The sequence below is a fragment of the Doryrhamphus excisus genome, chromosome 11 (genome assembly GCF_030265055.1).
Source record: "Doryrhamphus excisus isolate RoL2022-K1 chromosome 11, RoL_Dexc_1.0, whole genome shotgun sequence".
In the NCBI taxonomy this organism is placed as follows: domain Eukaryota; kingdom Metazoa; phylum Chordata; class Actinopteri; order Syngnathiformes; family Syngnathidae; genus Doryrhamphus; species Doryrhamphus excisus.
This window is the reverse complement of record NC_080476.1, coordinates 16,259,861-16,285,585: the sequence shown is the minus strand read 5'-3', so window position 1 is coordinate 16,285,585 and position 25,725 is coordinate 16,259,861. Positions and strand designations below refer to the sequence as shown.

Here is a 25,725-nt window from a genome sequence, read left to right as displayed (position 1 = left end):
TTTACCACCGAATGGAAACATGGCGTCTTCGGTGATTGTATGTATGGTCTGAGGGCGAGGCATCGAACTTGTCCCTTGGTCATGCATGTTTAGTGGCGGAATATGTGACCTCAGCAGGTTGTGACCTATGTGGGGGGGCCTTAAGCCTCCATGATCCAGCACCTCCACCTGACAGGACAAACATCACATACTTTTTAGCTGTGCTAGCTTGCATATAGCTGTGGTTTTCAGCTTTGGTCCATGAAGTTTTTGCATGACTACACATTTTCTCTTTTGTCGTCTTTTGGCTGCACGAAAAAAAAACATCACTAAAGAAATGTCTTTGTTTCCACACACCTTAACTAGGCCGCATTACTGCAACTCAACTTGAAGGCCTTTTTTTTTTTTTTTTTTTTTTTTTTACTTTTCTCAGAATGTTATATCTGTTATTTTTTGTTTGTTTGTTTTTCTCCTCCCGCCCCCGCTCTCAAACAACCCACCTCCGCTCTCCATTTTGTGGTCGTTGTCTCATTGCTGAAGGATGGAGAGCACGACAAAAGACAGATGGTAAATAAAAGCACCTTTAATAATGCTAATCATGCTGCTGATAATCACAATATGATGCTCTTTATGATCATTTGTCCCTGTAACTCTGCTTGTCATCATGCTCAGCCTCTTCTTCTTCTTCTTCTTCTTCTTCTTCTTCTTCTACTACTAATGCATGCAATTGTTCATTCAAGCCTTCAAATGATGTGTGAGGGATTTTTACACTCTTTGCTTTTGATTTGGAATGAACCACTTGGTCATTCGGACAGGATTCCGAACATGTGGCTGCTTGACTACCATGTTCAAATTTCCCAACAATTGTCTCATAGGAAACACATTAAAGGGAATAAATTCATTCCAGATCATATCCAGATTATAAAACCAGTTACAAAACTACACATATTACTGCGATACTGTCGCTTAGAGACCTTTTAGAAGTACTGCCAGGGTTTAATTAGCAAGATAGCGTCTTCTGAGAGATGCCGTAGACCAGGGGTCTCAAACTCAATTTACTTGGGGGCCACTGGAGCTCGGGTCTGGGTGAGACTGGGCCGCATCAGGTTTTCCAAAAAAAAAAAAAAACGCATTTATTAAAATTTTTATCCAATTTTCTACAATAAAAGCTCTGATAAAACATTCCACTGTTCTCAAATATCTTACTTTTTATTTTTCTACACAAAATAAGATGAAAAATAAACAAATCAAGAATAAAGAAAATCAATCAATTGGTAATAAATAAATAAATATAATAATCATAATAAAAGGGCAAATAATAAAAACTTAAAAAAACACATATAGTTGGTGGGTAGACAAATTATTTTTTTCAGATTAAAATGAACAAAGCATTATTAGAGCCCTGTAGACATGACAAAACACGACTATAGTCACATTTATACTTTTTTTATTTACAACATATTGCGCAACTGCAGGGTCTTGAGACACATGCTAACTCGCAAACTAGAGAGCTAGCGACCTAAACGGTAGCCTTCAAGTTATTTCCTTTAAACTTAAATAGCCACTTAAATACCACTTCCACACGGATAGGGAGGATAACTATTAACAGTTATTTAACCTTTAACATGAACATTAATCAAACGTAATAATTTTTTCTGGGTACATGATACCATACAGCATCCATATCAAACTTGCGCGGGCCGCACTAACATTAAACTTTCATATCAAGGCGGGGGCCTCAAACTAGTGTCCTGCGGGCCACATTTGGCTCGCGGGCCGCGTGTTTGCAAAGGTAAAACTTTTCATTTTAAGTCACGATGCAGAAATGGCACCGGGGAACGATCCACTCATCACACTGCAGAGTCCATACGCTCTCTAATCTATGTATTATTTATGTTTCTGTAGCAAATATGCAGAGATGTTGATTATGTAAGCAGCGGGTCCTTTCGCTTGTACTCGGGGGTTAAGAGATTTAGTGTGCGAGTTTTCCTTCATATTTAATGTGCCGGTGGTGTTGTGGGCCCTGTTAAGTAGACGTAGCGGAGCAGAGAGTATTGGACTGACTAACTGAGCTTCAGCTGCTACTTTTTGACACCACAGATGGCGGTTTTACGCCATTGGTGTTTTTTGCGATGACTTCCTGCAAAATCACAGAGTTTATGTAGATTGGATGTGGTTGTTTTGTACGGACAGTTTTGTGACTGTCAAGTGATTTATTGTAGTCATGTCATGTCAGAAGCAAACAAACACGTGAAAACATGATGAGCTATTTTTGTTTGGAGATATTTTTGTTTGCAGCCAGAAGCCAATCAGAACGTGAACTATGGCATCGCTACTTTGAATTATAATACAGTAATATGAAAGTGGCAGTGTGCAATGTATTATTGTAAACTTTTTTTTTTTGTCATTAAGTTGTATGACATCCCCATTAACAGTGACTTACGCCCCCCCCACCCCGCCACTTAAAGGGGAACTGCACTGTTTTCGAACTTGACTTATGTGAAACATGAACGCATATTTTTGTCAGTTTTCGGCGCATTCCGGCGCGAGAAAACAGGTTAATATGCGCTAGCTAGCAAAGGACATCATGGGGAAAACATTCATTTTCTTTTTATTTACAACATATTGTGCAACTGCAGGGTTTTGAGACACATGCTAACTTGCAAACTAGAGAGCTAGCGACCTAAACGGTAGCCTTCAAGTTATTTCCTTTAAACTTAAATACCACTTCCACACAGATAGGGAGGATAACTATTAACAGTTATTTAACCTTTAACATGGGGAAAACATTCATTCATTCATTCATTTTCTACCGTTTTTCCTCACGAGGGTCGCGGGGGTGCTGGAGCCTATCCCAGCTGTCTTCGGGCGTGAGGCGGGGTACACCCTGGACTGGTCGCCGGCCAATCACAGGGAACATATAGACAAACAACCATTCACACTCACATTCATACCTATGGACAATTTGGAGTCGCCAATTAACCTAGCATGTTTTTGGAATGTGGGAGGAAACCGGAGTACCCGGAGAAAACCCACGCATGTACGGGGAGAACATGCAAACTCCACACAGAGATGGCCGAGGGTGGGGAAAGACAAAATAAGAAGCCAAAAAGTTACCGCTTCCACACAAAATAGGAGGAGAACTCATTCATTAATATTTTTACCGCTTATCCTCACGAGGGTCGCGGGGGGTGCTGGAGCCTATCCCAGCTGTCTTCGAGCGTGAGGCGGGGTACACCCTGGACTGGCGGCCAGCCAATCACAGGGCACATATAGACAAACAACCATTCACACTCACATTCATACCTATGGACAATTTGGAGTCGCCAATTAACCTAGCATGTTTTTGGAATGTGGGAGGAAACCGGAGTACCCGGAGAAAACCCACGCATGCACGGGGAGAACATGCAAACTCCACACAGAGATGGCTGAGGGTGGGGAAAGAAAAAATAAGAAGCCAAAAAGTTACCGCTTCCACACAAAATAGGAGGAGAACCCATTCATTCATTTTTTTCCGCTTATCCTCACGAGGGTCGCGGGGGTGCTGGAGCCTATCCCAGCTGTCTTCGGGCGTGAGGCGGGGTACACCCTGGACTGGTGGCCAGGGGAGAACATGCAAACTCCACACAGAGATGGCCGAGGGTGGAATTGAACCCTGGTCTCCTAGCTGTGAGGTCTGTGCGGCGCTAACCACTATTCCACTGTGCCGCCCTGGGGAAAAATAAAAAATAAAAAAACATGTTCCAGTTACATAACTGACATGTATATCAACCAAGCTACAGTGATATTATTATTATTATTGAAACAGCTGACATGAAAAATTATTTTTATCTTTAGCGAGCTAACACGACGCCTCGCTAAACGCTCGTCTCAGCATCATGCACAGACGGAGGAGTAGATACCTCGCTCTCAATTTCACTACAAAGATGCTCGTTTTCCGTTAGCATTTTTTTTTTTTTACCTGAGGACTGGATTGTGAAAAAAAATAGTGCAGAAATCATTGCTGCGTGCAGTGGCCTGTCCATTGTTGTATATACAATGTATGAAGTGCCACCATGCAGTTATAACGTCTTCATATGCACGCGAAAAAATCCCCCCCCCCCCCATCAAGCAAAGCCTAATAATTTTAAGAGGAAGCCCTTTTCGGGAATACATTGTTTTGGGATGACGGCAAAAAATAAAATCCATTAGTCGAGCTTGTGACTCTTCCAGTAAATCCATTGAGGCTCCATACATTTATACACGGTACTCGGAGTAGCAGGCTCAGGAGGACTCCATTGTGTCATTCACAGTCCATGGAGTCTTCTGTCTGATGCTGACCCAGATAGAGATTCATGTGACGCTCACACAAGGACGACATGTGCATTAAAAACATTTCTCAAAACAAAGCACATTATGATGCATTCATAATGCTGTCCATAAAGCGTAAAGGTATTAAACATGCTAATCCTTATAATGTCATAAATGTTTATATGCCTTTATTTAAGGTGGTTTTAAGTCTATGGAGCTCATGGATGCATCAAGTAGTGAAAGTGGACATGATGATCACGTGTTGTTTTACAATTGAATGCAGCACTTTGTCACCATTGTTATGCAGTACTAAAAGGGCAGAGAGGTAGTGAGGTCGATACCAAACTATCGATTCCTGACATAATGATAACACATCTTAATGCTGTATGATGGATTCTATGAAAATGTTGATATTTTGATACTCCAGTCCTTTGAGGCGACTGCAGTCATTGTACTTAATTAGAACGATAGAACTTTTAAAATCGACCAGATACATGAGATGTATGGTATCAGCTTTAAATAGTATTTATATAGTATACTTTAGTATTTTTTTTTCTCGTTGACTTGTGGATTCCTATGTTTTTCACCAAAATCAAGCTCGCTAAAACGGCGTGAATATTTTAAGTGTTACAGCATAGAACACCTGTTTACGACCTTGTAAACATGTGTTTAACATTATTAGAGCCCCCTAGACATGATATAACACCCCTATAATTAACTTTCAAGTCAAATTACTCGATAAAATATTTAAGAATAAAAAGAACTGCTCAGATGGAACTGAGAGGAGCTCAGAGAGGGAAGGAGAGGAAGTGATTCAAAGTTCAGTTTCACCCTTGGCTTGAGTTACAGTCTCAACAGTGTTTTTTTTACGACTAATTGGCTGCATTCAATTATTATTTTTTTTCAATTTATATATTTTGAAAAAGAAAGAGGGTTGGCACGGCGGTCTAGTGGTTAGCGCGCAGACCTCACAGCTAGGAGACCAGGGTTCAATTCCACCCTCGGCAGCCATCTCTGTGTGGAGTTTGCATGTTCTCCCCGTGCATGCTCCGGTTTCCTCCCACATTCCAAAAACATGCTAGGTTAATTGACTCCACTCCAAATTGTCCATAGGTATGAATGTGAGTGTGAATGGTTGTTTGCAGTCCAGGGTGTACCCCGCCTCTCGCCCAAAGACAGCTGGGATAGGCTCCAGCAACCCCCGCGACCCTCGTGAGGAAAAAGGGGGTAGAAAATGAATGAATGAGTTCTCCTCCTATTTTGTGTGGAAGCGGTAACTTTTTGGCTTCTTATTTTGTCTTTCCCCACCCTCGGCCATCTCTGTGTGGAGTTTGCATGTTCTCCCCGTGCATGCGTGGGTTTTCTCCGGGTACTCCGGTTTCCTCCCACATTCCAAAAACATGCTAGGTTAATTGGCAACTCCAAATTGTCCATAAGTATGAATGTGAGTGTGAATGGTTGTTTGTCTATATATATATAATCTTTAGTTTTTGCACTGTATTAAATTTTATTGACACACTTATTATTATTACAGATAAACACCAATCCCTCTATTCTGTTTTCTCTCTCTCTAACATTCTCTGTCTCTCTATCTTGCTCAAGGCAGACAGTCGCACCCAGGTTTTCCTCCCTGACAGGGTTTTTATTTCCTTTTCTTCTGTGCTTGCTCATGTAGGGTTTATTGGGTTGTCATACAAGTATGAGGAATGCTGACCTTATATCTATGAAATCATGTACGGTTGAGAGGGAGTGGGTTCATTATGTCTGATTTTCAGCTGAAGTATGATCAACAATCACATACAAGCTCGTTCTGACAACTGCAGTACCAAGAGGTGGTTTGTGGCTGTGTGCCCCCCCCCCAATGTCAATACTGCTACACATCGCTTTTTCTGTGTTTTTAAAATAGGTCAGCACAACTACCTATGTGCCGGGAGGAACGACTGCATCATCGATAAGATCCGCAGGAAGAACTGTCCGGCCTGCCGCTTCCGCAAATGCCTTCAAGCTGGAATGAATTTAGACGGTAAGCAAATAGAGCCAACTAACTCGTAGCTTAGTCCTACAAAATTCTCCCATCAAATTCCTCACCTCCAAAGTGGATCACAATTTGTGTGAATGAAGTGAATAAATTAACTCCAAGCAGGATTTATTATATCTCATTGCCAGGAAGAGTGAGTTGCAGGAAGAAAAGCTCTGACTTGTTTTGGGAGAAGTTGTTTGATGCCACCCATTGGTTTACATGCTCTGGACCAGGGACGCCCCAAACTTTCATCATCTCTTTTTGGTTGAATTTTATTTCTACACTATTCTGCAGGCCACAAATGCCCCCCAGGCTGCACCTTGGACACCCCTTCTCTAGACCTCTGGATCTCTTGGTCTCAAATATTCATTCATTCATTCATTTTCTACCGCTTATCCTCACGAGGGTCGCGGGGGTGCTGGAGCCTATCCCAGCTGTCTTTGGGCGAGAGGCGGGGTACACCCTGGACTGGTCGCCAGCCAGCCAATCACAGGGCACATATAGACAAACAACCATTCACACTCACATTCATACCTATGGACAATTTGGAGTCGCTAATTAACCTAGCATGTTTTTGGAATGTGGGAGGAAACCGGAGTACCCGGAAAAAAACCCACGCATGCACGGGGAGAACATGCAAACTCCACACAGAGATGACCGAGGGTGGAATTGAACCCTGGTCTCCTAGCTGTGAGGTCTGCGTGCTAACCACTAGACCGCCGTGCCGCCATCTCAAATATTAGTCCAAAAATATTGAAAACGATGAAGATTAGATTACCTTCTCACTGCATGTAGTCAGCCATGGCATGTCCGACATGACCTAAATCTCCTACTGCTTCTACTCCACTTCTGTGTGGAAGTGGTAAAGTTCTGGCTTTTTACTTCTTCCTCACTACGTTTGAAATTCGTTCTTAAATGTATCCATTTTCTATACCGCTTATCCTCACTAGGGTCACAGGCGTGCTGGAGCCTATCCCAGCTGTCTTCGGGCGAGAGGCGGGGTACACCCTGGAATGGTGACCAGCCAATCACAGGGCACATATAGACAAACAACCATTCACACTCACAGGGAACAAATTTAGAATAAGTAAATTACAGATGCTAACTAGTTAGCTTGGTAGCTTGCATATTTAGAATGTCATAAACAGGTTTTTATTATGCTCTAACTATGACAATATTTAATTTATTAATATTGAATGCTTCTTGGCGGAAATGTCCTTATCGCGGTCAGGTCTGGAATCAATTAATCGCAACAAACAAACAAGGAACGACTGTATCGTATCGGTGAAATGCAACAGAGAGCATCTCTATAATTCAGTGGGAGCTGAGTGGGGACTGAAGACGGGGACTTGAACACATATCGGGGTTAGCATGGACACACATTTACACTCTTTTCCACCTTTAATTTCCACTCCTGGCGTTTCCATGGCAACTAAGAGCTACACTTACAGCACTGCTGTCCATCAAATCCCTTGACTGAGTTATTTTCTTTTCTCCGACGCTCGCCACAGTGATTGCATGTAATCTCTGACAAGTCCCGATGGATCAGCCAAGGAATGACACAACACATCTGTCTAAATAAAAACATCAGTGTTGTCCTCATTAACCTACATAGATATCCACTGAGTGGTACTGCTGTGTGGACATTCACACAGAACTAAAGGAAGACGCTTTATTGAAGACGTATTTATACACATTTTACATTATTTTTGCGCTAGAAGCAAAAAAGAGGTGATGATGCAACAACAGAATAAAAGAGAATCGGCCATCTCTGTGTGGAGTTTGCATGTCCTCCCCGTGCATGCGTGGGTTTCCTCCGGGTACTCCGGTTTCCTCCCACATTCCAAAAACATGCTAGGTTAATTGGCCACTCCAAATTGTCCATAGGTATGAATGTGAGTGTGAATGGTTGTTTGTCTATACAGTGAAGAAAATAAGTATTTGAACACCCTGCTATTTTGCTATTTCTCCCACTTAGAAATCATGGAGGGGTCTGAAATTTTCATCGTAGGTGCATGTCCACTGTGAGAGAGATAAACTAAAAAGAAAAATCCAGAAATCACAATGCATGATTTTTTAACAATTTATTTGTGTGATACAGCTGCAAATAAGTATTTGAACACCTGTGTATCATCTAGAATTCTGACCCTGAAAGACCTGTTAGTCTGCCCATTAGAAGTCCACCTGCACTCCATGTATCATCCTGAATCAGATGCACCTGTTTGAGGTCGTTAGCTGCATAAAGACACCTGTCCACCCCATACAATCAGTAAGACTTTAACTTGTAACATGGCGAAGACCAAAGAGCTGTCCAAAGACACCAGAGACAAAATTGTACACCTCCACAAGGCTGGAAAGGGCTACGGAGCAATTACCAAGCAGCTTGGTGAAAAAAGGTCCACTGTTGGAGCTATCATTAGAAAATGGAAGAAGCTAAACATGACGGTCAATCTCAATCGGAGTGGAGCCCCATGCAAGATATCACCTCGTGGGGTCTCAATGATTCTAAGAAAGGTGAGGAATCAGCCCAGAACTACACGACAGGACTTGGTCAATGACCTGAAAAGAGCTGGGACCACCGTTTCCAAGGTTACTGTAGGTAATACACTAAGACGTCATGATGTGAAATCATGCATGGCACGAAAGGTTCCCCTGCTTAAACCAGCACATGTCAAGGCCCGTCTTAAGTTTGCATATGACCATTTGGATGATACAGAGGAGTCATGGGAGAAAGTTTTATGGTCAGATGAGACCAAAATAGAACTTTTTGGTCATAATTCCAATAAGCGTGTTTGGAGGAAGAAGAATGAAGAGTACAATCCGAAGAACACCATCCCTACTGTGAAGCATGGGGGTGGTAGCATCATGCTTTGGGGGTGTTTTTCTGCACATGGGACAGGACGAGTGCACTGCATTAAAGAGAGGATGACTGGGGCCGTGTATTGTGAGATTTTGGGGAACAACCTCCTTCCCTCTGTCAGAGCATTGAAGATGGGTCGTGGCTGGGTCTTCCAACACGACAACGACCCGAAGCACACAGCCAGGAAAACCAAGGAGTGGCTCCGTAAGAAGCATATCAAGGTTCTAGCATGGCCCAGCCAGTCTCCAGACCTGAACCCAATCGAAAATCTTTGGAGGGAGCTCAAACTCCGTGTTTCTCAGCGACAGCCCAGAAACCTGACTGATCTAGAGAAGATCTGTGTGGAGGAGTGGGCCAAGATCCCTCCTGCAGTGTGTGCAAACCTGGTGAAAAACTACAGGAAACGTTTGACCTCTGTAATAGCAAACAAAGGCTACTGTACCAAATATTAACATTCATTTTCTCAGGTGTTCAAATACTTATTAGCAGCTGTATCACACAAATAAATTGTTAAAAAAATCATGCATTGTGATTTCTGGATTTTTCTTTTTAGTTTATCTCTCTCACAGTGGACATGCACCTACGATGAAAATTTCAGACCCCTCCATGATTTCTAAGTGGGAGAAATAGCAAAATAGCAGGGTGTTCAAATACTTATTTTCTTCACTGTATGTGCCCTGTGATTGGCTGGCGACCAGTCCAGGGTGTACCCCGCCTCTCGCCCGAAGACAGCTGGGATAGGCTCCAGCACCCCCCGCGACCCTCGTGAGGAAAAAGCGGTAGAAAATGAATGAATGAATTAATGAATGTTCGGTGCACCGGCGGTCGAGTTGTTAGCGCGCAGACCTCACAGCTAGGAGGACCAGGGTTCGATTCCACTCTCGGCCATCTCTGTGTGGAGTTTGCATGTTCTCCCCGTGCATGCGTGGGTTTCCTCCCACATTCCAAAAACATGCTAGGTTAATTGCCGACTCCAAATTGTCCATAGGTATGAATGTGAGTGTGAATGGTTGTTTGTCTATATGTGCCCTGTGATTGGCTGGCGACCAGTCCAGGGTGTACACACCCGAAGTCAGCTGGGATAGGCTCCAGCATACCCCTACGACCCTTGTGAGGATAAGTTGGATAGAGAATGGATGGATTTATATTTGCAAACCAGCAGCTACGACTTTTTCCCAAGCAAATCAGAGCTTTTCTTCCTGTCAGTCCCACATGCACCAGTAGGAGGAGATGTTATGTTGTCTTTAATTTGCTGTCCAAAAGTCTTTGTTATTTTGTTCTTTAAACTAAAGTCCTTCCTTTTGTCTCACCAGCAAGGAAAAACAAGAAGTTGATGAAAACGATGAAAACAAAGGAGGGCCCTCCATTACCGCCGGAGCACGTCCCCTCCATGCAGGTGGCGGTCATCCCCGCCTGCATGCCCCAACTGACACCCTCCATGCTGTCGGTGCTCAAGGCGATCGAGCCCGAGATCATTTACTCGGGCTACGATGGCACCCTGCCTGACACGTCGTCACGCCTCATGTCCACGCTCAACAAGCTCGGCGGACAGCAGGTCATCTCTGCGGTCAAGTGGGCAAAGTCGCTGCCAGGTAATGACAAGCCCGCTTCACCCTTGCTTGGCATTTCATTTGATGCTCGACTATAGAGCTTGTGGTCGCGTTCACAGCTTGTCATTGACACCGAAGGAGGACAGCCTGGCCACAAAAGTCAGTTATTTATTTACATGGCGGACGGACAAACAACTTGGACTCCAAAGGGAGCTGTTGTATAAGGCAAGGAACCATATACGTATGTGGGAAGTTAAATAATAATAATAATAATAATAATAATAATAATAATAATAATAATAATAATAATAATACATTTTATTTGTATAGCGCTTTTCAAAATACTCAAAGACACTTTACAGAAGAATTGAGTTGAGGTGAGGAGGCGGGCAGCACAGAGTTCTGAATATATTGTAGTTTGTTGAGGGTTTAGATCAGGGGTCTCAAACATGCGGCCCGCAAACGTGGGGGAAAATAATGTGACATAGTCAGGATACTTGCAGGGTATCCAGGTATTCATCTCTCAGCGTTCATGTAGACCAGGGGTCTCAAACACGCGGCCCGCGTTCCAAATGTGGCCCGCAGGACACTGGTTTGAGGCCCCCTGCCTTGATATGAAAGTTTAATGCGGCCCGCGCAAGTTTGATATGGATGCTGTATGGTATCATGTACCCAGAAAAAAAATATTACGTTTGATTAATGTTCATGTTAAAGGTTAAATAACTGTTAATAGTTATCCTCCCTATCCGTGTGGAAGTGGTAAGTTTTTGGCTATTTAAGTTTAAAGGAAATAACTTGAAGGCTACCGTTTAGGTCGCTAGCTCTCTAGTTTGCAAGTTAGCATGTGTCTCAAGACCCTGCAGTTGCGCAATATGTTGTAAATAAAAAGAGTGTAAATGTGACTATAGTCGTGTTTTGTCATGTCTACAGGGCTCTAATAATGCTTTGTTCATTTTAATCTGAAAAAAATAATTTGTCTACCCACCAACTATATGTGGTTTCTTAAGTTATTATTATTTGCTGTTTTATTATTATTATTATATTTATTTATTACTGATTTTCAGTAATAAATGGGTGGGGTCCAGGTTGAACTGTTGACGATTGCTGAGGTATGATTGAATGATTGATTGTTAAGCTGAAACAGAAGCCACATGCGCTGTAGGTCTTCGCCATCATCATCATTACAAACATCATCAAACATTAGAAACTGCTTGTTTGCCCCCCCCGCAGATACTAAAAGGTGCTTCAATTGGCGCTTTGGCCATGCGAGACGGAACACCGGCAGGATGATTAGCTTTGAAGAGGCACTTGACATGTACGGTGCGACTGTTAGCTCATCATGTAAAAACGCTAAAGGACACATGAAGGCTCCTTTTTATGCAGATGACCGCTTATTGAAAGGAGGCATTCTAAAATGTAGCAATCCAAAACGGGCCAATAAGAGCAGGTGATGGCGACATGCTTTTTTGAGATGCGTGACATTGTCAGAATCACAGCATGAGTCATGAGGGAGAATGAGAATGAGAGATCGAGCTTGAGAAAATGCCCAAAAACATGACAACACAGAAGCGTTGTGAATCGAAAGCGCTGCTTCGTGATCATGAGAAAGAAAAGCACATGACCTGCTAATCTCTGCAAAAATCTCTCTCGGGGTTATTCCCGCTTTGATTGGCGAGACAATAACTTCGGATCATATTTCTTTGACGTAGAAAAACTCAAATCAGCCCCATGGTTTCCCCATGTAACTCCAGATTTTTGTTCTTTGCATTTCCTTGTTTTTTTTTGTGTGTGTGTGACTGTGCTTTGTCCCAGCTGGCATCTTTCCACAGTGATAGCGAAGGCCGACTCGTAGTGGGTGGGGGTGGGGGGGCTCTTACATAACACAGCTACCCTTTGAAACAAATGACTCAATTTGATACCGACTTATATTTGTATGTGTGTGTGCCAAAGGTTGAGTTAAAGTACATTTTTATTTCATGAATGTTTATGTTTTTGCAAGAAATTATACACTAAAGTGTTCGAATGCTGTAAAAAAGTTATGTTAGATGTTAAATATTGATATTTTCATTGACATTTTCACCAAAATGTCTAAAATGATTCATTATTTTAGTTTTTGTACAATGTAAAAATACTAGGGAAATTAAATATAATTGATTTTTCAGTCCTCTTTAACAAACACAGCAGTTGAAGATACATACTAAATGCTAACCATTGATATTTTCATTGTTATTTTCACCAAATTGTCTAAAATTATTCATTATTTCTCACTATACGCATATAAAATTGTACATGTGTACTAGCAGGATGATGTAGAAGTTTGCGTTCCCTCACATTTGATTAAGATTAGAAGTATGAATGTTTTTCTACAATGTAAAAATACTAGGGAAATTAAATATAATCGATTAAAATACTGATAAACTGGATAATATGCAAGTTTTCTTCAAACAGCAGTTGAAGACACATACTAAATGCTAACCATTGATATTTTCACTGTTATTTTCACCAAATTGTCTAAAATGATTCATTATTTGTCACTATATGCATATAAAATTGTACATGTGTACTAGCAGGATGATGTAGAAGTTTGCATTCCCTCACATTTGATTAAGATTAGAATTATGAATGTTTTTCTACAATGTAAAAATACTACGGAAATTAAATATAATCTATTAAAATATTGGATAATTTGCAAGTTTTTTTCAGTCCTCTTTAAAAAACACAGCAGTTGAAGCCACATACTAAATAAATAAATAATAATAAATAAATGCTAACCACTAATGACGCTTCACGCCATTCTGTGGCGTTAATGAAAACGACATTCCTACAGTCCCACATCGTAATAGCACGATGCATAGATCGTGGAACGATGGTGTTAAATTGATTAGAGCCATTAAGTGGATGTCGGAATTTAAGACTTGCTATTTGTCCTCTCCAGGCTTCCGTAACCTGCACTTAGATGACCAGATGACGTTGCTGCAGTGCTCCTGGCTCTTCCTCATGTCCTTCAGTCTGGGCTGGAGGTCCTATGAGCAGTGCAACGGGAGAGTGCTCTGCTTCGCGCCCGACCTCGTCATCAATCAGTATGTCTTCTAATAATATTTGATTAACCAAGTCTCAGGCCGCAACATTAGGTACAGTTAACACAACCACATCGAAGAAAAAAAACCACCTGATCCACTTCAGCGGTGCAAAGAGTGGAAATAAAAAAGAAAAGAAAAACACCAATCTATGTTGTTGGCACGAGGAGTCACAATAGAACCTCAACGACCTCTGAAGAGAGAACTATTGATCTTGGAAGTAGAAAATGATGCAGCTGTGGCTTTCGTGGAAATTAGCTTATTTTCTTCCAGTTTGTCTTTCTCCTGCAGCACTTCTCTCCTGCTGGGCAGCGGAGTTGTTGCAAATTGGAAAAACAAGATGAATGAATGAACAGCTTCCCTTTTGTGCTTTCCTCATCACTAGGGGGGTGGAGTCACAAGCTCAGTTCCCATGATTAGGGACCTATGAAAAATGACATTTTTACCATTTTGAATTCAGCATACTTTTTGTGACAGTAAATAAAATGCGGCTCCAGGCCTGATCCAGCATGGCTTGCTGCAAAAAAAAAAAAAGTTAGACCCCCCAAACTTAGACCCTTTTCCTTGTTGGAGCTAGTGTGAACCTACAACAGGGATTTCAATCTTGCGGAATCTTGTGGTCAGCCTCTCTATATATATTCATTCATTCATTTTCTACCGCTTTTCCTGGAGCCTATCCCAGCTGTCTTCGGGCGAGAGACGGGGTACACCCTGGAATGGTCGCCAGCCAATCACAGGGCACATATAGACAAACAACCATTCACACTCACATTCATACCTATGGACAATTTGGAGTCAAAAACTGTCAAAGAGGTCAACAGTCTGACACACTGTGTCATCTTTCAAACAACACATTAACAGCACTAAATTCATAACACAGCAACTTAACACTCAAATGATTCATTCATTTTCTACCGCTTATCCTCACGCGGGGGGTGCTGGAGCCTATCCCAGCTGTCTTCGGGCGAGAGGCGGGGTACACCCTGGAATGGTGGCCAGCCAATCACAGGGCACATATAGACAAACAACCATTCACACTCACATTCATACCTATGGACAATTTGGAGTCGCTAATTAACCTAGCATGTTTTTGGAATGTGGGAGGAAACCGGAGTACCCGGAGAAAACCCACGCATGCACGGGGGCGAACATGCAATCTCCACACAGAGATGACCGAGGGTGGAATTGAACCCTGGTCTCCTAGCTGTGAGGTCTGCGCGCTAACCACTCAATATATAGTGCTACAAAATCCTCAATGCCCACGCTTGGTGGTTAAAGGAGACCTATTATGCTCATTTTCAACCCTTTTGTATTGAGTTTTGGTTTCCTATAGAGCAGCTAGCAGCTACACACAACAACCCGTACAGAAAACCTTTTTAGATTTTCCAGAATCTGCACCTATTCAGCTATATCCTCTGATTTGTGCTTCCTTCCAAAATGGTTTGTTTTAATTTATTCCAACTACGGCCTGCCGCCGGGCATGCCCACTCCACTGTGATTGGTCACATATAAGGAAATCCTCCACTTTGTGACATCACAAAGGGGGCAGTTTTACCACGCCTTTTGAAACTGAGTGTTTTGAGCCATCCCAAAACTTTTTTCAAGGGCTCATTTCCAAATGCGCAGACCTCATTATCTGAAACTTTGGAATGGTTTAACACGAGAACAGAACATTCTAACTACATTTATAGATCAGAAAAGTGGAAAAACACAACAGGGTGTAAAACCGCGCACACACAGCCTCTCTGGCATTGACAATGTAGGAGTTTTTCCGCCAACTTTCGCTGGTGTTTCAGGTCAGAGTTGCATTATTGAAATATCTCTCACCATGTGACCTCACTTCCTCAGAGAGCGCATGAAGCTGCCCTTCATGACGGAGCAGTGCGAGCAGATGCTGAAGATCTGCAACGAGTTTGTGCGTCTGGAGGTGTCCTACGATGAATATCTGTGCATGAAGGTGCTGCTGCTGCTCAGCACAGGTAATTGCACTTTAAAGCACACGCTTCTACATCAAAGGTGGTCTTAAATAGTCTAAAATTATACATTAAGTGAGCAACAGCCCTCCCGAGTGAATCTTCCCCCCTTTTCCGCCTCACTGGGGATGATTGACAGGCTTAAAGATGCACTTAGAAAAAGGCAAAGAAAGCGCTGCACAGGGAAATGACATTTCCACCATGGTGACTGGCAGCATTTCAGCTATTTTTATTCTGTATTCCTTCAGGGAGGGAAAAATGATCAGGTCAGGACAACTTTGGTTGGAGCTCTTGAATGTTTTTTTTTTTTTTTTACTGCAGGCAAAATTGGATTCACGATGAGCAACTTTATTTTCAACAGGCTTAATATGAATTCAATGAATTTTCAACTCTTTACTTGATTGATGACGTGGAATTAAGGTCAAATATTAATTGAAAGTATTGTATATACCTTTTTACATCCATTATACTCAAAACAGTCTGGCTCACGGTTTCAGATTAGATAGAAGGCTAAAATCATCACACTGTAACTTAACACTCAAAATGTAGCAAAGAAATAAATAGAGAAATAAATCAACTATTTTCACCTTTTCCCATCATGCATTTCTTCCCAGCACATCAGTTCATTGTCCTCGGCAGCAGGGGAACTGCAATGATTCATTGAGTTTCCTGCGTCCACCAGGGGGAGCCCATGAGCTAACTGTTCTACTGGGTAAAAATGCATGATGGGAAAACGTTAAAATAGTTTTTTATTTTAAATTTGTATCGGTACTTAAATATATACTTAAATATATTTCTGAGGTGCCCTTTGTAAGCTGCTGTGTGATGATTTTAGCCTCATGACCTGCTGTGATTTCTGCTCATTGTGAGTCCCTGTTCAAAATACTACTGTATTTATTTTTTTACTCTGAGGAAAAAAATACATTTTAGTAGTTTTTGAGATAAATTATTTTTGTTTAATTTTTTAAGCCATACATTTATTTTTTTATTATTTCTTTTTTATTTTTTCATTCATTCATTCATTTTCTACCGCTTTTTCCTCACGAGGGACGCGGGGGGTGCTGGAGCCTATCCCAGCTGTCTTTGGGCGAGAGGCGGGGGACACCCTGGACTGGTGGCCAGCCAATCACAGGGCACATATAGACAAACAACCATTCACATTCATACCTATGGACAATTTGGAGTCGCCAATTAACCTAGCATGTTTTTGGAATGTGGGAGGAAACCGGAGTACCCGGAGAAAACCCACGCATGCACGGGGAGAACATGCAAACTCCACACAGAGATGGCCGAGGGTGGGTTAAAATAGTTTTTATTTTAAATTTGAATCTGTACTTTTGAAATATATTTCTGAGGTAACTTTTGTAAGCTGCTGTGTGATGATTTTAGCCTCATGACCTGCTGTGATTTCTGCTCATTGTGAGTCCTTGTTCAAAATACTACTGTATTTATTTTTTACTCTGAGGAAAAAAATACATTTTAGTACTTTTTGAGATAAATTATTTTTGTTTAATTTTTTAAGCCATACATTTATTTTTTAATCTATTTTTTATGTATATATTATTTTTTTGTAACATTATAAATTAAGCCACTTTACAAGTTATATAATGCATTTTTTGTAATTTTAATTATGAGAACTGTCATTTTACAGGAAAGCACAAAAAGTGGTATTCCTTTCAAACCAAAATAAGCTCATATTTGAAACCCTCCACTAACTAACTATCCTTGTTGTGTGCGTTCCCAAAGTTCCTAAAGATGGCCTGAAGAGTCAGGCGGTGTTTGACGAGATCAGGATGACGTACATCAAGGAATTAGGAAAAGCCATCGTGAAGCGAGAGGAGAACACCAGTCAGAACTGGCAACGCTTCTACCAGCTAACTAAGCTACTGGACTCCATGCAAGAGGTACATTTTGTCATGTTGCTGTTGCAACTAGACTCACTACCATGTTATGATTTATAAAATTATATATACATAATTATCTAATTTATTTACAAAGGTGGTTACAAATAACGATTATTAGTATTATTATATCATATTATGCATTCATGGATTTGCTACTAATTATTATGAGAAACAAGTCAAGTGGTGATGATTGAAATTTATTAATAATGTCAATAAAGTTTTAAAGTCGTTTAAAAGTTAGGTTGGTAGTATGTTGATGACTGTATTGACCCGAATATAAGACGCCAAAAAATGTTTTTTCAAGAAAATATGCTCCTATAGCTGCATTTCTTACTAGTGTGTGTGTGTGTGTGAGTGACTGGAAGAAAAGCTTGACTCTCTTTGGGGAGACCTCAGTTTGAGTACCTGCTTCATTAAGGCGTAATGTTAAAATGCACACATAATTACAACCATATTGTGACAGTAATGCCTTATTTTGAAACTTCTAATTCCTGTTTTTTTCAGAGTTCCTTGAACTATGCACCTGCATAGAAAGCAACATTGAGTATTTACTAATGTGTGTGTTTCCGTGTTGCAGATCGTGGAGGGGCTGCTCCAGATTTGCTTCTACACGTTTGTGAATAAAACCCTGAGTGTGGAATTCCCAGAGATGCTGGTGGAGATCATCACCAACCAGATACCAAAAGTCAAAGACGGGAGCGTCAAGCAGCTCCTTTTTCATCAGAAGTGACCGCCTTAAAATTCTATAGCCATGCCTTAAAAAAAAAAAAAAAAAAAAAAAAACACACACACACACAAATCCTGACTGTCTTTTTGCTAAAGTGTGTGTGTGGGCTTAATTATTATTATTATTATTATTGGCATTGGATGGACCTCACAGCGTCAGAAGCCCCGCCTCCTCATCTACTCTCAGGTTTGCGAGGACTTCAGAGAACAGATTTTGCCTCCTCCTTCCATCCTCCTGCGACTTAATGCTGTTTATATCACGCTTTCACCTTGAGACATCCTCAAATGTCTTTGCCCCAAACCCCCCCCCCCCCCCCAACCCCCAAATCCATGCCAACTGTTTGTCCCCTCGTGCCGCCTAACCCTCGGAATGTAGTCATTTCCATGTGAGTTTCTACACACCTATACCACCTAAATGACAAAGTACACCCCCCCATATAAAGACAATATTGTCCACTGATTGTATGCACATTGTCCATTTAGCATTTAGCAACAACAGCATGTATGTGACAAGGGGAACGAGTGCCTTTCAGCTTGCTAAGCTCCTCAGATGTTTGTTTTGGTTCTTTTAAGTACACAATATTGCTACTAGTTTGATTACCAGAAAGAGGAATCACAGCTTTTGCAACCTTAACAGATTTTTTTTTTGATGAAAAACACAATTTTAAGAAAAAAAAACAAACAACAACAACAACAAAAAAGTTGTGATGTTGCCAGAGTAATGCAATTTTACGAGAAAAAGTATGTTGAAATTTTAGGGAAGGGAAAAAATATTTGTGCTTACATAACCAAATAAAAAGGGCGCTCTTAGTGCAGTATTTATAAATGACCGTAATTTTCCGCTTCTTTTTTCTCAGTGAGGACACGTTAGCTAAAATGGAAAATCACGACAAGCTTGTCAACCCATCGGAAATTGTTGGAGGTTATTACTCAATATAAAAGTCTGACTCACTCTGTAATCCTAAAAAAAGAAGACTAAAATCATCACACAGCAACTTAATATCATATCCAAAAACCAATACAGGTTTTGAAAAAAAACAACTATTTTAATGGCTTCAACTGGCTCTGGTGGATTGAATAAATATTATATATTCCTTAGCTACCTTCTGAGTGTTAAGTTGCTGTGTGACGACTTTATAAATCATGATTGGCTCCATTTAAATAAAGAGCTACCTGGTCCTCACGGTCTCGTTATTACTCAATATAAAAGTCTGACTCACTCTAATCCTAAAAAAAGAAGACTAAAATCATCACACAGCAACTTAATATCCTATCCAAGCACTAATACAGGTTTTGGGAAAAAAACAACAACTATTTTAATGGCTTCAACTGCCTCTGTCCACCAGGAGGCTGGCTCTGGTGGATTGAATAAATATTGTATATTCCTTAGCTACCTTCTGAGTGTTAAGTTCCTGTGTGACGACTTCATAAATCATGATTGGCTCCATTTAAATAAAAAGCTACCTGCGCTTGCCACAATATGTCTTTTTATGACGTGTGGTTTATGTATATGTAGGTACAAATCTGTTTTTCCCTCTAAGAAATTACGTGAAAAAGTGGCTGTGCAGGCAAATACAAGTACAAGTACGCAAAGGATGCAGTTTGATCCCGGGGTAAATGTTGAATTTGACATAAAAAAAAAATGTTAAATCTTCCCCAGCATCCATCTTTATTTCATAATGTGTGAACCAGTTAAAAGACACATATGAACAGATATTGTATGTACTGTAATATTTTTTTATTTCATTTGGTACAGTGTAAAAAGAAGAAAAAAAATGTTGAAAACCCCATGAAGCTCTATTCTATATTACAGGTACAAAGCTCAGGCTCGGTCACTGCAGGTTTGACATCATGAATGGCTTCTTCTTTCAAATGTGTGTTGACGCAGTAGCGGCCATTAGCTTCAGGGTGCTCTTCATGATGAGATTGTCACACCAGCTTCAAAAGTACTGCAGGTAAACTGATGGTAGCCTCTCCTAGCTCTTTTACTTCAGATGCATAACACAACTTGTATTTTTGCAAAGGACAGAAAATGTATTTTTATTGCCCCTATGCAGGCTCTTCTAGGTACATTTTTTTGCATACGAAAAAAAAAAAAATACAGTGCCTGATGAAACTGTGCTACAAATAAGCCCCTCCTCCCTTTGCTTACTTTAATGTGGAACACATTGATTTCAGTGCTCCAAGCTCCGAATGGCAGTTAACAGAGCAGGTAGTGAGTGTTACCATGGCGACTGGTCATTTGTGTGTGTGTGTGTGAGACTTGGAACTCACAGCACAGCAGGCCTCTTGACACACACATACACTAGGTGAAAGGTTGGGAATATTTGTGTTTGGCAGATTGGGACGATGCCGGTAGCTTTTATGCTTTTATGCTAAATTGTGAGACACACAAACACCAGACCCGATCACAACAAGCACAACAATCCCTCTGGGCTGTTGCTGCAATAACCCACACTAAGCTAAAATCGAACTCTGAACCCTCGACATCACTTCCTGTCTGCCCGCCACGCCACCCCACTTAGGAAAAACATTTCTATCCACACGCACAAATTTTTATTTATCTTTTAAGTTGTTTATCTACTCTTGATTCTGTCTACTATATTGGGCAATATAAAATGTGTCTATAGGGGTGCTATTTCATGTGTAGAGGTCTCTAATAATAATATTAAAAACCATATTTAAAAGTCCGTAAAACGATTTTCACTTATCACAGTTGTGATAAGCACAACCAATTAGTAGTGATAAACGAGGGATTACTGTATTGCTAATTAATTAATTAATGAAAGAAAAAAATTGTAATATAAGAGTTCAGATATTTTACGTGAAAAATGTCGGCGTTTTACAGGGTAAAACGTTGAACAAAAATTAATTTGTGACTTTAAAAAAGCGTTAAAATAACAAAACATGAAGTAGTAATTGTAAGAACAATTGACAAAGGTCGAATTTGTGATTTCTTATTAATGTATGAAAAATATTCAGATTTTATGAGGAAAAAGTCGTAATTTCAAGAGCTAAATTGTAACTTGAAACGGTAAAGGTATTTCATACCATTACATAATATTACAGTGTTCCATGTGAAATCCATATATGAGTTTTAAGGCTGTAAAACCCATCCACTTTATACTTTTTATACACTTTTCTCAGACAGGAAATAACATTTTTCGCAATTTTTGTCTTATTTAAACACTTTCAAAAAAGTTCAAACCTTCGTTTCAATTTTAATCATCAACCTCCAGGTCGGACACAAGAAATTATTAAGTCGCTCAGGCATATTTTTCCACTCCTATGGCCTTGCCTTTTCTTCCTGAAGCCGTTCCACTGTGCTGTAGGATTTCTGTATCCTTGTTAAACTATATTACTGCAGTACTCCTGTTGGTGTCCACATCCTTTCAATTGAAAGGTCATTGACAAGGGAGCAAGGAGACACGGCAGGATGTCACAAAGGAGATTGATTGGCAGAAACAATGGGCGGTGCAAACAGACGGCAAAGGGAAGTAGGAGATTTCACAATGCAATTCTTCTTAAACGGCCAGTAGCAGTGAAAAAAAATTCTGCAAAAAGGTGAACCGCGATAGAGCGAGGGAACACTGTGAAGATGAAAATAAAGTTTTACAATATTATACTCACAGCAAAACAAGGAGAACGTCACACTTAAAGTCAACCCTGCAACGAGACCCACCCAGCTGTGGGATTGCAGTCCAACTCCAGCTGTTTTGTAAATTTATTTCATCCCAAAAAAATTGTTTCTTACAAATGAGACATCGTTTAAAAGGGTAAGAATGTGGCTTTTCAGCGGTATAAAATGTATTAGCAAAAAGACATTTTACAACCCAGAAAAAAAAACACACATTTCCCAACTTTAGCCACCATTTTAGGCATTTTCAGCCAAATACAGAGAGCCATAGTACACATTTTTGGTGATTGTTCAATAGAATAAGAATAATATATTTTAAGAGGAGATATTTTAGAGAGTAAATATTTGATCCCACACCGGGGGAGGGCTTAGTCTGTGAATGGGAGGTGGGGGGTGCCGATCAAATGTTGTGGTTTTATCAAGAGTGACCAAATAAAAAAATATGACAGACGTGTTCAGTTACATTTTTAGTAGCATCTCTATTTTATTTTCTTATCTTTTTTTTTTTTAACGTCCAAGCTTTGGCTTTCTTCTATATTTGCTGAGAGGATAAACTGGTCACTTTAAAAAAAGAAAAATATTTTAAAAAAGGAAGGACTCCACGTGTAAATCTAGCAGAGCCGGATGAAACTCCACCACACTGAAAAAAAAAAAAAACTGTTGTATGAAATCTATTTTGTATAATAAAATAAAATGTTATCTTTAAAGATTTTTAAGGGCGGATCAAGTTTGGCTTAGTCTTGTTTGGTTCATTTTAATGTCATCTGATGTAAAGACAAACACAATGTATGTTTGTTTGGAGCGGGGAGGGTAACAAAAAAAAAATCTCTAACTTGTGGATTACACCTCCTCTGTCGTCCTTGTCGATATTTTGGCCTCTTTGATTCAATGTTGAATTATCTGTTCTTGTTGTTTGGTTGACTGGGAAGAAGTGATTTGAGTTGAGGCGTATTACACAATAAAGTCAACTGTTTTTTCCAACCATCGCTCTTTGTCAGTGACTGGATGTTTTAACAAGTACTTCAAATCAGGGTGAGGAGCTCCGTCATCCGTCATTTTATACACTTGCTCATGATTCACTTTCCTGTCAAAAATGAAAATGGAAACCTCACACACACTCAACAGGGGACCCAGAAGCATCCAAAAATGGCATAAAATGCCAGATTTTGAATTTGGAGATTTTTGACAAAAAACATAAGTTAGTATGTCGTTTTTTTCATTTTTTTCAACTTGCTTTTAAAGCACTTTTCTGTCAAAAATAAAAGTGGAAACCTCACACACACTCAACAGGGGACCCAGAAGCATCCAAAAATGGCATAGAATGCCAGATTTTGAATTTGGTGATTTTGTCGTTTTTTTCATTTTTTTCCAACTTGCTTTTAAAGCACTTTTCTGGTCAAAAAAAAAAAGGGGGAAACCTCACACACACTCAACAGGGGACCCAGAAGCCTCCAAAAATGGCATAGAATGCCAGATTTTGAATTTGGTGATTTTTGACAAAAAACGTAAGGGGTTGGTATGTCGTTTTTTTTTTTCATTTTTTTCCAACTTGCTTTTAAAGCACTTTTCTGTCAAAAATAAAACTGGAAACCTCACACACACTCAACAGGCGACCCAAAAGCATCCAAAAATGGCATAAAATTCCAGATTTTGAATTTGGTGATTTTTGACAAAAAACGTAAGGGGTTAGTATGTTATTTTTTCTCACTTTTTCAACTTGCTTCTAATGCTCTTTTCTGTCAAAAATAAAAGTGGAAACCTCACACACACTCAAAAGGGGCCCCAGAAGCATCCAGAAATGGCATAGAATGCCAGATTTTGAATTTGGTGATTTTTGACATAAAACGTAAGGGGTTAGTATGTCGTTTTTTTTTTTTTTCATTTTTTTCAACTTGCTTTTAAAGCACTTTTCTGTCAAAAATAAAAGTGGAAACCTCACACACACTCAACAGGGGACCCAGAAGCATCCAAAAATGGCATAAAATGCCAGATTTAGAATTTGGTGATTTTTGACAAAAAACGTAAGGGGTTAGTATGTCGGGGTTTTTTTTTTCATTTTTTTCAACTTGCTTTTAAAGCACTTTTCTGTCAAAAATAAAAGTGGAAACCTCACACACACTCAACAGGGGACCCAGAAGCATCCAAAAATGGCATAAAATAACAGATTTTGAATTTGGTCATTTTTGACAAAAAAGTAAGGGGTTAGTATGTCGTTTTTTTTCATTTTTTTCAACTTGCTTTTAAAGCACTTTTCTGGTCAAAAAAACAGGGGAAACCTCACACACACTCAACAGGGGACCTAGAAGCATCCAAAAATAGCATAAAATGCCAGATTTTGAATTTGGTGATTTTTGACAAAAAACGTAATGGGTTAGTATGTAGTTTTTTGTTTTTTTTTTTCATTTTTTTCAACTTGCTTTTAAAGCACTTTTCTGTCAAAAATAAAAGTGGAAACCTCACACACACTCAACAGGGGACCCAGAAGCATCCAAAAATGGCATAAAATGCCAGATTTAGAATTTGGTGATTTTTGACAAAAAACGTAAGGGGTTAGTATGTCGTTTTTTTTTTTTTTTTTCATTTTTTTCAACTTGCTTCTAATGCTCTTTTCTGTCAAAAATAAAAGTGGAAACCTCACACACACTCAAAAGGGGCCCCAGAAGCATCCAGAAATGGCATAGAATGCCAGATTTTGAATTTGGTGATTTTTGACAAAAAACGTAAGGGGTTAGTATGTCGGGGTTTTTTTTTTTCATTTTTTTCAACTTGCTTTTAAAGCACTTTTCTGTCAAAAATAAAAGTGGAAACCTCACACACACTCAACAGGGGACCCAGAAGCATCCAAAAATGGCATAAAATAACAGATTTTGAATTTGGTCATTTTTGACAAAAAAGTAAGGGGTTAGTATGTCGTTTTTTTTCATTTTTTTCAACTTGCTTTTAAAGCACTTTTCTGGTCAAAAAAACAGGGGAAACCTCACACACACTCAACAGGGGACCTAGAAGCATCCAAAAATAGCATAAAATGCCAGATTTTGAATTTGGTGATTTTTGACAAAAAACGTAATGGGTTAGTATGTAGTTTTTTGTTTTTTTTTTCATTTTTTTCAACTTGCTTTTAAAGCACTTTTCTGTCAAAAATAAAAGTGGAAACCTCACACACACTCAACAGGGGACCCAGAAGCATCCAAAAATGGCATAAAATGCCAGATTTAGAATTTGGTGATTTTTGACAAAAAACGTAAGGGGTTAGTATGTCGTTTTTTTTTTTTTTTTTCATTTTTTTCAACTTGCTTTTAAAGCACTTTTCTGTCAAAAATAAAAGTGGAAACCTCACACACACTCAACAGGGGACCCAGAAGCATCCACAAATGGCATAAAATAACAGATTTTGAATTTGGTCATTTTTGACAAAAAAGTAAGGGGTTAGTATGTCGTTTTTTCTCACTTTTTCAACTTGCTTCTAATGCTCTTTTCTGTCAAAAATAAAAGTGGAAACCTCACACACACTCAACAGGGGCCCCAGAAGCATCCACAAATGGCATAGAAACCAGATTTTGAATTTGGTGATTTTTGACAAAAAACGTAAGGGGTTAGTATGTCGTTTTTTCATTTTTTTCAACTTGCTTTTAAAGCACTTCTCTGGTCAAAAAAACAGGGGAAACCTCACACACACTCAACAGGGGCCCCAGAAGCATCCAAAATTGGC

General features: G+C 39.9%; 1 protein-coding gene across 3 annotated transcripts in view; it reads left to right on the top strand.

Moving 5' to 3' along the window:
• LOC131137773 (glucocorticoid receptor-like) overlaps nucleotides 1-23,000 on the top strand; it is a 63,252-nt gene extending 40,252 nt beyond the window's left edge. For 2 of the 3 annotated variants that reach the window (XM_058086030.1, XM_058086031.1), the window contains 7 exons: nucleotides 520-546; nucleotides 6,176-6,292; nucleotides 10,463-10,741; nucleotides 13,635-13,779; nucleotides 15,625-15,755; nucleotides 17,496-17,653; nucleotides 18,231-23,000. In XM_058086030.1, the coding sequence (XP_057942013.1) occupies nucleotides 520-546; nucleotides 6,176-6,292; nucleotides 10,463-10,741; nucleotides 13,635-13,779; nucleotides 15,625-15,755; nucleotides 17,496-17,653; nucleotides 18,231-18,383 (1,010 nt within the window). In that variant the 3' untranslated portion in view covers nucleotides 18,384-23,000. The remainder of the gene's footprint in view (nucleotides 1-519; nucleotides 547-6,175; nucleotides 6,293-10,462; nucleotides 10,742-13,634; nucleotides 13,780-15,624; nucleotides 15,756-17,495; nucleotides 17,654-18,230) is intronic. The other variant, XM_058086032.1, reaches the window with a different exon arrangement.
• The last annotated feature ends 2,725 nt before the right edge of the window (nucleotides 23,001-25,725 follow it).